This window comes from Pelobates fuscus, chromosome 8 (genome assembly GCF_036172605.1).
Source record: "Pelobates fuscus isolate aPelFus1 chromosome 8, aPelFus1.pri, whole genome shotgun sequence".
NCBI classification, from domain to species: Eukaryota; Metazoa; Chordata; class Amphibia; order Anura; family Pelobatidae; genus Pelobates; species Pelobates fuscus.
Window position 1 is genome coordinate 178630816 of NC_086324.1, and position 14307 is coordinate 178645122.

The window sequence follows — 14307 nt, forward strand, 5'->3', positions numbered from 1 at the left end:
TTGTAAAATGACACAGAGCACTGTGATTGGATGGATTTCAAGCCATCCAATCACAGTGCTCTGTGTCATTTTACAAGCGTGGGAAAATTCCAAAGAACTTTCCCACGCTTGTAAAATGACACAGAGCACTGTGATTGGATGGATTTCAAGCCATCCAATCACAGTGCTCTGTGACATTTTACAAGCGTGGGAAAATTCCAAAGAACTTTCCCACGCTTGTAAAATGACAAAGAGCACTCTGATTGGCTTAAACCCACCAATCAGAGTGTTCTTAGGCTAATTGCAGGGCGGGGCAAGGCTTTATAAGCCTTGCCCCGCCCTGCGGAGCTCAGTCTGCGCGGAGCCCTCCATGGGTGAAGATGGATTATTTTTTGTGCGCTCGGGTTTTTTCTTTTTCGTCAGGTTTTTTTTTTTTGCGCTCGGGTTTTTTATTTTATTTTTAGTTCGACGGCTATGATGGTTTTTTATTTGGCCTTTTTTGGGGCTGAAAAATGAAAATTTTAGAAAAAAGAAGACGTCGAATGGTAAGTTTAATCCATCCAATCACAGTGGTCTGTGTCATTTTACAAGCGTGGGAAAGTTCTTTGGAACTTTCCCACGCTTGTAAAATGACACAGAGCACTGTGATTGGATGGCTTGAAATCCAATCACAGTGCTCTGTGTCATTTTACAAGCGTGGGAAAGTTCTTTGGAACTTTCCCACGCTTGTAAAATGACACAGAGCACTGTGATTGGATGGCTTGAAATCCATCCAATCACAGTGGTCTGTGTCATTTTACAAGCGTGGGAAAGTTCTTTGGAACTTTCCCACGCTTGTAAAATGACACAGAGCACTGTGATTGGATGGCTTGAAATCCATCCAATCACAGTGGTCTGTGTCATTTTACAAGCGTGGGAAAGTTCTTTGGAACTTTCCCACGCTTGTAAAATGACACAGAGCACTGTGATTGGATGGCTTGAAATCCAATCACAGTGCTCTGTGTCATTTTACAAGCGTGGGAAAGTTCTTTGGAATTTTCCCACGCTTGTAAAATGACACAGAGCACTGTGATTGGATGGATTTCAAGCCATCCAATCACAGTGCTCTGTGTCATTTTACAAGCGTGGGAAAGTTCCAAAGAACTTTCCCACGCTTGTAAAATGACACAGAGCACTGTGATTGGATGGATTTCAAGCCATCCAATCACAGTGCTCTGTGTCATTTTACAAGCGTGGGAAAATTCCAAAGAACTTTCCCACGCTTGTAAAATGACACAGAGCACTGTGATTGGATGGATTTCAAGCCATCCAATCACAGTGCTCTGTGACATTTTACAAGCGTGGGAAAATTCCAAAGAACTTTCCCACGCTTGTAAAATGACAAAGAGCACTCTGATTGGCTTAAACCCACCAATCAGAGTGTTCTTAGGCTAATTGCAGGGCGGGGCAAGGCTTTATAAGCCTTGCCCCGCCCTGCGGAGCTCAGTCTGCGCGGAGCCCTCCATGGGTGAAGATGGATTATTTTTTTGTGCGCTCGGGTTTTTTCTTTTTCGTCGGGTTTTTTTTTTTTTTGCGCTCGGGTTTTTTATTTTATTTTTAGTTCGACGGCTATGATGGTTTTTTATTTGGCCTTTTTTGGGGCTGAAAAATGAAGATTTTAGAAAAAAGAAGACGTCGAATGGTAAGTTTAATTTTACTTTACAGGTTAGCAATTTTATTCCCCCCTCACAATTTTTTAGGGTGAGGGGGGTAGGTAGGGGCATTTTTTATTTGGGTGGGGGGTGGGTGACTAGGGGCTTGGGCACCCCTAGTCACCTTGATGGGGGGGGGGGGGGAGAATTTACTTAGTGCCCCCACCCGCCGCCCAGGGGTGGGGGCGGGGGGAGGACAGTAGGTCCCCCCCCATTATCGTTATGGCCCCCACCCGCCGCCCAGGGGTGGGGGCCGGGGGGGGGGGAGGACAGTAGATCCCCCCCCCCCTTATTACTATTATGGCCCCCACCCGCCGCCCAGGGGTGGGGGCCGGGGGGTGGAGGACCGTAGGTCCCCCCCCCCCTTATTACTATTATGGCCCCCACCCGCCGCCCAGGGGTGGGGGCCGGGGGGGAGGACAGTAGGTCCCCCCCCCCCCTTTTTCCATTAGGGCCCCCACCCGCCGCCCAGGGGTGGGGGCCGGGGGCTGGAGGACAGTAGGTCCCCCCCCCCTTATTACTATTATGGCCCCCACCCGCCGCCCAGGGGTGGGGGCCGGGGGGGGGGGACAGTAGGTCCCCCCCCCCTATTACTATTATGGCCCCCACCCTCCGCCCAGGGGTGGGGGCCGGAGGACAGTAGGTCCCCCCCCCCCCTTATTACTATTATGGCCCCCACCCGCCGCCCAGGGGTGGGGGCCTAAGGGGAGGACAGTAGGTCCCCCCTCATTCCCATTATGGCCCCCACCCGCCGTCCAGGGGTGGGGGCCGGCGGGGGAGGACAGTAGGTCCCCCGTCCCCCCCTTCTTTTTTTTTTTTTTTTTTTACAGTGAGCAGCCTCAGGCTGCTCACTGTTTAGTGGACATGCCCCTACTCGCGGTATAGCGAGTAGGGGCATTGGGGAGATTTTAATCTCCCTTGTGCTATTATGGGGGTCATATTGACCCCCATAGAGTGTGGGAGGACATGGGGGGCTTATGAAGTGGTGGGGAGCACTGCTCCCTGCCGCTTCTGTCTTTACATATTACAAGGAGGGAGCTGCACGCCGGTAGCTCCCTCCTTGTAATAAACCGAACAAACAAACGAACACTGATACACAGTGTTAGTTTGTTAGTCTGATTTTTTCTATTCATTCATTCGTCTGTCTGATGAATGAATAGGTGAAATTCCTGTTCGCATGTCCAGGTGTTTCACTGGGCATGTGCGGGAATCTTACAGTCTGTGTAGTGTGGGCAGATGACGTGTCCCACAGGGACTTCACCTACCCACACAAAGATGGCGGCGCCCTGAATATAGATCGGGGCAGAAAATAAAGAATAAAAAATAGGTAATGTGGGGGGCTTAGGGGCATTTGGGGATGACTAGGGGGTCGATTGGATGTAGTTGAGGCGGGAGGGGGGTTTAAAAAAAAAAAAACTGAATTCGGCATGACAGTGCCGCTTTAATTATGTAAAAATATTACATAAATATGCATGTAGAATTTAAGTATATATGCATATTTATATATTTGAAGTCTACGTGTATATTTATATAATTATGTATGTTTTGTATTTATATCTACAATTTCATTCTAAGTGTATTTTCATATAAATATATTAATATCAAAATACAGTTAGAATAAAATTTCGTAGATATAGAATTTTTTTTAATTTTTACATGTTATTTAATTTAAATATTTGTATTTTCTAATATTTATATACTATATACACGTGTGTAATTTAATAAGTGTATTTTTATATTAATATAAATACACACTTAGTATGACATGTATAATTGTTTTTTGTTAACATGTACCTTTATTTATTTTTTTATGATTTTACAGTCGCAGGGAGGCTTCATGTCAGCACAGACAGTCCCCCTGCAGGCAGACACTAGAACATCTATTGTGACCATATGATCGCTCTGTTGAGCGATCATATGGCCCCAGGCACATCTAACCGTCCAGGATTACCCTAAAAAAATAAAAATTTAAATTAAAAAAAAGTGTTAGTTTTTCCTAGACACCTGGGTAATCCCTAAATTTGGGACGGTTAGGGGTCCCTTGAGGAGCACTGCAATAGGCTGCCTTCTATTCAATACCAAGGTAGCCAAACTGGTAAATCCATGTCAGAAATAGCATTTAGCAGTTTGCCAGGTCAGTGCGGAGCTTTGTAAGCTCTCCAGCAGGTGGAGTATTTAGGTTTCATGGAATTATGTTCCAAGCACCATGTTATGGTTTCAGTGGTTATGGTGTTTGGGAGAATGCAGAGTTCGGACAGCATTGTGTTAGACATTTTGCAGAAACTACACACCACCTCAGACTGACATAAAAAAGGTAATTTTATTCAACACTCAATAAAATATAGTTTTATAAAAAGTATACACCCATCAGCAGGTCGCAGGGTCCAGAGTCCAGTCTTTAAGTTGAAGTGAGCGGCGTCCCCGAAATCCACTCTTTACACATAGTTTTTGGTGGGATAATCACTGTGTGGCTGAGAGGTGGCCGCTGTGTACCGGGCTGTATATGCCACATCATTCTTTTTGGGGCAAGAGCAGCACAGCATGCCCCCACCGAGCAGAAGGAGGCCAGAAGCTGCCCACCCAATGTATAGAGAGGCCCCCAGCTCCCTCTTCTGGGCATCCGACACCAGTGGGTTATAGAAGTCACGGATGATGTTGTTGGCTGACCAGCAGACAGGGATGAGCATGAGGAGACCAGCCACCAGGAAGACAATGCCGGACACCACACTGACTTTTGCCTTTGTATTCTCTTCCTCCACGCAGTTTGTGCACTTTGCACCCACAATAGCAATAAACACGGCAAGCAGAGCCACCAGGATGCCAATGATAGTGAGGGCACGAGCAGCCTGCAAATCCTGGGGTAGAGCCAGTAGCGAGTCGTACACCTTGCACTGCATCTGGCCAGTGCTCTGCACCACGCAGTTCATCCACAGCCCCTCCCACACGACCTGAGACACCACAATGTTACTTCCAATGAAGGCCGACACCTTCCACATAGGGAGGGCACAGGTGATGATGCCCCCCACCCAGCCAATCAGAGCCAGCACCAGGCCAAGTAGTTGGAGACCAGTTGACGCCATCTTCACTCACAGGATCAGAGAGGGAGAGCTGCAAGAAGACAACATGGGATCAGAGACGGAAGCCATATGGGACAGCTGACATGTTAATACATTAACTAGAGAAGGTCAGTCAGTTATGGTTTGTTACCCCAAACCGAGGGGTACAGAACGATGACCATGGCTACTCAGGGGTTTTAAATTAAAGGAACACCATAGTCACCTAAATTACTTTAGCTAAATAAAGCAGTTTTAGTATATAGATCATTCCCCTGCAATTTCACTGCTCAATTCACTGTCATTTAGGAGTTAAATCACTTTGTTTCTGTTTATGCAGCCCTAGCCACACCTCCCCTGGCTATGATTGACAGAGCCTGCATGAAAATAAAACTGGTTTCACTTTCAAACAGATGTAATTTACCTTAAATAATTGTATCTCAATCTCTAAATTGAACTTTAATCACATACAGGAGGCTCTTGCAGGGTCTAACAAGCTATTAACATAGCATGGGATAAGAAAATCTTAATTAAACAGAACTTGCAATAAAGAAAGCCTAAATAGGGCTCTATTTACAGGAAGTGTTTATGGAAGGCTGTGCAAGTCACATGCAGGGAGGTGTGACTAGGGTTCATAAACAAAGGGATTTAACTCCTAAATGGCAGAGGATTGAGCAGTGAGGCTGCAGGGGCATGTTCTATACACCAAAACTGCTTCATTAAGCTAAAGTTGTTCAGGTGACTATAGTTGCACCCCCCTCACCACCATATTGTCCACTAGGGTTACAGTGGAGAAGGCTTCACCTTCCCAGTGATATGAGGATTTTCTATATTACTCCAGTAATTTAAAGTGTACAATAATAAAGTTCTGCAGTCTCTAACACCTTATTGGACTGACCGAGGGACTCGTTTTAACGAGGATAAAGCATTAAACCTGATGAGGAACGTCCGATCACTCCTTGCTACAAGTTTGTTAGTTTCTGGCCAGTAAAAAGTTTTACAAGAAATCCCCCCACACCTTGCTGTTGGTGACCCTGAGCTTAGTACAGCCAGGGCCATGTCACGGCATGGCAGAGTACCTCAATACCCCACTATTGATCATTAACACCACGCATGGGGCAAGTTATAGACCCTCCTCCCACAGAGACACCAAACCCAGGAGAGTGCCACAGACCAACCCATCTAGACCTCAAGGAGCATTTGGTTTTTCATTTTATTGGAGACAACCAGAATAAAGTATTAAACCACAAAGAGTGCTAGAGCACCCCCGAACCCAACCCCTCCAGACCCCAGCAAGACAGTGCTCCCCAAAACCAACCCCAGAGGGTGCTAGAGCACCCCCAAACCCAACCCCTCCAGACCCCAGCAAGACAGTGCTCCCCAAACCCAACCCCTCCAGACCCCAGCAAGACAGTGCTCCCCAAACCCAGCCCCTCCAGACCCCAGCAAGACAGTGCTCCCCAAAACCAACCCCTCCAGACCCCAGCAAGACAGTGCTCCCCAAAACCAACCCCTCCAGACCCCAGCAAGACAGTGCTCCCCAAAACCAACCCCTCCAGACCCCAGCAAGACAGTGCTCCCCAAAACCAACCCCTCCAGACCCCAGCAAGACAGTGCTCCCCAAAACCAACCCCTCCAGACCCCAGCAAGACAGTGCTCCCCAAAACCAACCCCTCCAGACCCCAGCAAGACAGTGCTCCCCAAAACCAACCCCTCCAGACCCCAGCAAGACAGTGCTCCCCAAAACCAACCCCTCCAGACCCCAGCAAGACAGTGCTCCCCAAAACCAACCCCTCCAGACCCCAGCAAGACAGTGCTCCCCAAAACCAACCCCTCCAGACCCCAGCAAGACAGTGCTCCCCAAAACCAACCCCTCCAGACCCCAGCAAGACAGTGCTCCCCAAAACCAACCCCTCCAGACCCCAGCAAGACAGTGCTCCCCAAAACCAACCCCTCCAGACCCCAGCAAGACAGTGCTCCCCAAAACCAACCCCTCCAGACCCCAGCAAGACAGTGCTCCCCAAAACCAACCCCTCCAGACCCCAGCAAGACAGTGCTCCCCAAAACCAACCCCTCCAGACCCCAGCAAGACAGTGCTCCCCAAAACCAACCCCTCCAGACCCCAGCAAGACAGTGCTCCCCAAAACCAACCCCTCCAGACCCCAGCAAGACAGTGCTCCCCAAAACCAACCCCTCCAGACCCCAGCAAGACAGTGCTCCCCAAAACCAACCCCTCCAGACCCCAGCAAGACAGTGCTCCCCAAAACCAACCCCTCCAGACCCCAGCAAGACAGTGCTCCCCAAAACCAACCCCAGAGGGTGCTAGAGCACCCCCAAAACCAACCCCTCCAGACCCCAGCAAGACAGTGCTCCCCAAAACCAACCCCAGAGGGTGCTAGAGCACTCCCCAAAACCAACCCCAGAGGGTGCTAGAGCACTCCCCAAAACCAACCCCAGAGGGTGCTAGAGCACTCCCCAAAACCAACCCCTCCAGACCCCAGCAAGACAGTGCTCCCCAAAACCTCAGCAAGGCCGTGCTCCCCAAAACCCATCCCCTCCAGACCCCAGCAAGAGGGTGCTCCCCCAAACCCAACCCCTCCAGACCCCCAGTGCTACCCAAACCAACGCTAAAGAGTAGCAGAGAAAAAAAAACCACAAAAAAAACACAACTACTAAAAGTAGAGAGTTAGAACAGGTTCTCTCTAGACCACACGAGCAATCACTGAACCCCCAGTTGGATACATGATGATCACATGCACCCCATAATACCTGGCTCTGGATGGTTTTCAGAGATATTCACTAAACATGAAATGGTTTGGACTGAGGTCTCCCCCAGCAGGCAGGTTAGTAAATACATCCCAAGGCATCTCTCTTACCTGCAGCAGCAATCAGTGGAACTGAATATCTCCTGCCCCTGGCCTGCAGCTTTTAAAGAACTACCCCCCTCCCCCTGTGAGGTCATCAGCTGAGCACCTTCAGGTGAAGGGGCAGAGATCTTCCTCACCTGGGGGGAGAGTTTCACTGAAACCCCTGGCTGGAGGAGGGGGTTCTCCACGTCATGAGAATTGCTAGCTCCTGGGGTCAGAGATGATATCAGAGCCAAGCAACACAAACTGCTCTGCAATTGTATACACTGCTCTGCAAATACACAGACTGCTCTGAAATCATATACACTGCTCTGGAATCGTATACACTGCTCTGCAAATACACAGACTGCACTGTAATCATATACACTGCTCTGCAATTGTATACACTGCTCTGCAAATACACAGACTGCACTGTAATCATATACACTGCTCTGCAATCGTATACACTGCTCTGCAAATACACAAACTGCTCTGCAATCATAGACACTGCTCTGCAACTACACAAACCGCTCTGCAATCATATACACTGCTCTGCAATTGTATACACTGCTCTGCAACTACACAAACTGCTCTGCAATTGTATACACTGCTCTGCAATTGTATACACTGCTCTGCAAATACACAGACTGCACTGTAATCATATACACTGCTATCATATACACTGCTCTGCAATTGTATACACTGCTCTGCAAATACACAAACTGCTCTGCAATCATATACACTGCTCTGCAACTACACAAACTGCTCTGCAATTGTATACACTGCTCTGCAAATACACAGACTGCTCTGAAATCATATAAGCTGCTCTGCAACTACACAAACTGCTCTGCAATCATATATACACTAGATATATGCTTGATGTTGCACTAATTCCACACCAATATAGGGAACAGTCCTTTATACTGTTCCTTTGTATACAAAGACTTTTAGACTTTTTTTCTTTTCACTAAATATAAGCAATTGGTGTGTTATAACCCTATCCTGTTTTCTGACAGATTTAAAGGTATACACACCATATATATAACAGTTGCTTGGTATTCACACTGCACATCCATACTGGTGACTCAAGCCTTTTTAAGTGGAACTAGCTCCTGGGTTTACCTATATCATTGCACCCACAATGATATAACTGTATTTCTGCTCTGCAATCATATACACTACTCTGCAACTACACAAACTGCTCTGCAATCATATACACTGCTCTTTAACTACACAAACTGCTCTGCAATCATATACACTGCTCTGCAAATACACAGACTGCTCTGCAATCATATGCACTGCTCTGCAACTACACAAACTGCTCTGCAATCATATACACTGCTCTGCAATCATATACACTGCTCTGCAAATACACAAACTGCTCTGCAATCATATACACTGCTCTGCAATCATATACACTGCTCTGCAAATACACAAACTGGTCTGCAATCATATACACTGCTCTGTAACTACACAAACTGCTCTGCAATCATATACACTGCTCTGCAATCATATACACTGCTCTGCAACTACACAAACTGCTCTGCAATCATATACACTGCTCTGCAACTACACAAACTGCTCTGCAATCATATACACTGCTCTGCAAATACACAAACTGCTCTGCAATCATATACACTGCTCTGCAATCATATACACTGCTCTGCAACTACACAAACTGCTCTGCAATCATATACACTGCTCTGCAACTACACAGACTGCTCTGCAATCATATACACTGCTCTGCAAATACACAAACTGCTCTGCAATCATATACACTGCTCTGCAGTCATATACACTGCTCTGCAACTACACAAACAGCTCTGTAATAATACACAATGCTTTGCAACTACACACACTGAAAAATTTGCCCATTCACATGAGAACCTGAGAATTAACCCATTTACTGTGAGAATCTGTCCATTCACTCTGAGAATCTGCTCCATTCACACTGAGAATCTGCTCCATTCACACTGAGAATCTACCCATTCACCCTGAGAGAATCTGTCCATTCACCCTGAGAATCTGCCCCATTCACCCTGAGAGAATCTGTCCATTCACACTGAGAATCTGCCCCATTCACCCTGAGAATCTGTCCATTCACTCTGAGAATCTGAACATTCACCCTGAGAATCTGTCCATTCACTCTGAGAATCTGCTCCATTCACACTGAGAATCTGCCCATTCACTCTGAGAATCTGCCCATTCATTCTGAGAATCTGCCCATTCACTCTGAGAATCTGTCCATTCACTCTGAGAATCTGTCCATTCACCCTGAGAGAATCTGTCCATTCACCCTGAGAATCTGCCCCATTCACCCTGAGAGAATCTGTCCCATTCACCCTGAGAGAATCTGTCCATTCACCCTGAGAATCTGTCCATTCACTCTGAGCATCTGCTCCATTCACACTGAGAATCTGCCCATTCACTCTGAGAATCTGCCCATTCATTCTGACAATCTGCCCCATTCACTCTGAGAATCTGCCCCATTCACACCGAGAATCTGCCCCATTCACACTGAGAATCTGCCCCATTCACACTGAGAATCTGCCCCATTCACACTGAGAATCTGCCCCATTCACACTGAGATTCTGCCCCATTCACACTGAGAATCTGCCCCATTCACCCTGAGAATCTGCCCCATTCACCCTGAGAATCTGCCCCATTCACCCTGAGAATCTGCCCCATTTGCCCTGAGAATCTGCCCCATTCACACTGAGAATCTGCCCCATTCACACTGAGATTCTGCCCCATTCACTCTGAGAATCTGCCCCATTCACCCTGAGAATCAGCCCCATTCGCCATGAGAATCTGCCCCATTCACCCTGAGAATCTGCCCCATTCGCCCTGAGAATCTGCCCCATTCGCCCTGAGAATCTGCCCATTTAATGTAAAAAATTAAAAGTGAATTTCAAACTTTAGACCAAGATCCTGGAAACCTGGAGCATTTTCCAATTCGGTTATTTTGTCCTTAAATTGTGAGTTAGCTCTGAATTCCTGAGATCTCCCTTATAGGAATCATCCTGTTTGAGTCCAGTGATTTATAGATAGTGTATTGGGCAATGAATCATTCTGTTTGAGTCCAGTGATTTATAGATAGTGTATTGGGCAATGAAGCCCCCCCTCCCCCTCCCCCCACAGGCTCATCAAAGGGACGGAAGGGGACGGGGAAGGAGCTATTGATACAGGGGGAGCAGAACAATAGGCTGTTTGTTTGAATTCCCCCCCATGCTGATAAGAGATGAGAGGGGGGTGGGGGGCAATGACAATAGCTGCAATTAATCTGTGATTGTTCTGAGACCTTCCCCCCTCCACCCCAGATTCCATAGGGTTCCATTCCCTAAACTGGGAAATTGAGATAGGAAATAGCTGTAAGGGATTTGATTTATGGGAAATTCCATGTAACAACCAGCTGGTGGGACGTGGGACAGGGGGGGGCACAGCTGTGATCAAGTAGCCCACTGGCAGGTTGTATGTATGTGGACACCCATGATATAATCCTGAATTACCTAATGACCTTCTCATCACAATACATTTCATCCTGTGCAGATTCACAGAGCTCCCGAAACACAGCCAGCCTGGCCAATGGCCTGTGACAACCATGGATGGAGGCCAAAGCTAGACAAACGCGGATCTAGAGAGAGAGAGAGAGATCCATGGCCGGTGGGGAGATCAAAGATTACTCATAATGATTTAGAAAGTGCCAACAAATTCCATAGCGCTGTTCAATAGGTCGGCTAGCAGACATTTTTTGGGACGTTCGATGCATAGGAATAGGACATAGTTGAGGACCTTGCTCAAACCAGCTTACGTTCTACATGGAGTGGGGTATAGTGACACAGGAGGTAACGGTAGAGGGAGTGGGGTATAGTGACACAGGAGGTAACGGTAGAGGGAGTGGGGTATAGTGACACAGGACGTAAGGGTAGAGGGAGTGGGGTATAGTGACACAGGACGTAAGGGTAGAGGGAGTGGGGTATAGTGACGCAGGAGGTAAGGGTAGAGGGAGTGGGGTATAGTGACACAGGACGTAAGGGTAGAGGGAGTGGGGTATAGTGACACAGAAGGTATGGGTAGAGGGAGTGGGGTATAGTGACACAGGAGGTAATGGTAGAGGGAGTGGGGTATAGTGACACAGGAGGTAAGGGTAGAGGGAGTGGGGTATAGTGACACAGAAGGTATGGGTAGAGGGAGTGGGGTATAGTGACACAGGAGGTAAGGGTAGAGGGAGTGGGGTATAGTGGCACAGAAGGTATGGGTAGAGGGAGTGGGGTATAGTGACACAGAAAGTAAAGGTAGAGGAAGTGGGGTATAGTGACACAGGAGGTAAGGGTAGAGGGAGTGGGGTATAGTGACACAGGAGGTGAGGGTAGAGAGAGTGGGGTATAGTGACACAGGACGTAAGGGTAGAGGGAGTGGGGTATAGTGACGCAGGAGGTAAGGGTAGAGGGAGTGGGGTATAGTGACACAGGAGGTAAGGGTAGAGGGAGTGGGGTATAGTGACACAGGAGGTAAGGGTAGAGAGAGTGGGGTATAGTGACACAGGACGTAAGGGTAGAGGGAGTGGGGTATAGTGACGCAGGAGGTAAGGGTAGAGGGAGTGGGGTATAGTGACACAGGAGGTAAGGGTAGAGGGAGTGGGGTATAGTGACACAGGAGGTAAGGGTAGAGAGAGTGGGGTATAGTGACACAGGACGTAAGGGTAGAGAGAGTGGGGTATAGTGACACAGGACGTAAGGGTAGAGGGAGTGGGGTATAGTGACACAGGACATGAGGGTAGAGGGATTAGGGTACAGTGACACAGGAGGTAACGGTAGAGGGAGTGGGGTATAGTGACGCAGGAGGTAAGGGTAGAGGGAGTGGGGTATAGTGACACAGGAGGTAAGGGTAGAGGGAGTGGGGTATAGTGACACAGGAGGTAACGGTAGAGGGATTAGGGTATAGTGACACAGGACGTAAAGGTAGAGGGAGTGGGGTATAGTGACACAGAAGGTATGGGTAGAGGGAGTGGGGTATAGTGACACAGGAGGTAACGGTAGAGGGAGTGGGGTATAGTGACACAGGAGGTAACGGTAGAGGGAGTGGGGTATAGTGACACAGGACGTAAAGGTAGAGGGAGTGGGGTATAGTGACACAGGACGTAGAGGGAGTGGGGTATAGTGACACAGGACGTAAGGGTAGAGGGAGTGGGGTATAGTGACACAGAAGGTATGGGTAGAGGGAGTGGGGTATAGTGACACAGAAAGTAAAGGTAGAGGAAGTGGGGTATAGTGACACAGAAGGTAAGGGTAGAGGGAGTGGGGTATAGTGACACAGAAGGTAAGGGTAGAGGGAGTGGGGTATAGTGACACAGGAGGTAACGGTAGAGGGAGTGGGGTATAGTGACACAGGAGGTAAGGGTAGAGGGAGTGGGGTATAGTGACACAGAAGGTATGGGTAGAGGGAGTGGGGTATAGTAACACAGAAAGTAAAGGTAGAGGAAGTGGGGTATAGTGACACAGAAGGTAAGGGTAGAGGGAGTGGGGTATAGTGACACAGAAGGTAAGGGTAGAGGGAGTGGGGTATAGTGACACAGGAGGTAAGGGTAGAGGGAGTGTGGTATAGTGACACAGGAGGTGAGGGTAGAGAGAGTGGGGTATAGTGACACAGGACGTAAGGGTAGAGGGAGTGGGGTATAGTGACGCAGGAGGTAAGGGTAGAGGGAGTGGGGTATAGTGACACAGGAGGTAAGGGTAGAGGGAGTGGGGTATAGTGACACAGGAGGTAAGGGTAGAGAGAGTGGGGTATAGTGACACAGGACGTAAGGGTAGAGGGAGTGGGGTATAGTGACACAGGAGGTAAGGGTAGAGGGAGTGGGGTATAGTGACACAGAAGGTATGGGTAGAGGGAGTGGGGTATAGTGACACAGAAAGTAAAGGTAGAGGAAGTGGGGTATAGTGACACAGAAGGTAAGGGTAGAGGGAGTGGGGTATAGTGACACAGAAGGTAAGGGTAGAGGGAGTGGGGTATAGTGACACAGGAGGTAAGGGTAGAGGGAGTGGGGTATAGTGACACAGGAGGTGAGGGTAGAGAGAGTGGGGTATAGTGACACAGGACGTAAGGGTAGAGGGAGTGGGGTATAGTGATGCAGGAGGTAAGGGTAGAGGGAGTGGGGTATAGTGACACAGGAGGTAAGGGTAGAGGGAGTGGGGTATAGTGACACAGGAGGTAAGGGTAGAGAGAGTGGGGTATAGTGACACAGGACGTAAGGGTAGAGGGAGTGGGGTATAGTGACGCAGGAGGTAAGGGTAGAGGGAGTGGGGTATAGTGACACAGGACGTAAGGGTAGAGGGAGTGGGGTATAGTGACACAGGACGTAAGGGTAGAGGGAGTGGGGTATAGTGACACAGGACGTAAGGGTAGAGGGAGTGGGGTATAGTGACACAGGACGTAAGGGTAGAGGGAGTGGGGTATAGTGACACAGGACGTAAGGGTAGAGGGAGTGGGGTATAGTGACACAGAAGGTAAGGGTAGAGGGAGTGGGGTATAGTGACACAGGAGGTAAGGGTAGAGGGAGTGGGGTATAGTGACACAGGAGGTAACGGTAGAGGGAGTGGGGTATAGTGACACAGAAGGTAAGGGTAGAGGGAGTGGGGTATAGTGACACAGGACGTAAGGGTAGAGGGAGTGGGGTATAGTGACACAGGACGTAAGGGTAGAGGGAGTGGGGTATAGTGACACAGAAGGTATGGGTAGAGG

At 48.5% G+C, this 14307-nt stretch overlaps 1 protein-coding gene across 1 annotated transcript; it reads right to left on the reverse strand.

Moving 5' to 3' along the window:
* Positions 1–4037: 4037 nt before the first annotated feature.
* Positions 4038–7630, reverse strand: LOC134571071 (claudin-4-like). The gene is made up of 2 exons (XM_063429119.1): positions 7600–7630; positions 4038–4778 (listed from the first exon to the last, which is right to left on the reverse strand). Exon 2 carries the CDS (start codon positions 4748–4750, stop codon positions 4106–4108), a length of 645 nt encoding a protein of 214 aa, XP_063285189.1. The 5' UTR covers positions 4751–4778; positions 7600–7630; the 3' UTR covers positions 4038–4105.
* Positions 7631–14307: the final 6677 nt, after the last annotated feature.

Bases quoted from the DNA above. Each gene is read 5' to 3' on its own strand.
- LOC134571071 (XM_063429119.1), bottom strand. From the start codon at position 4,750: ATGGCGTCAACTGGTCTCCAACTACTTGGCCTGGTGCTGGCTCTGATT.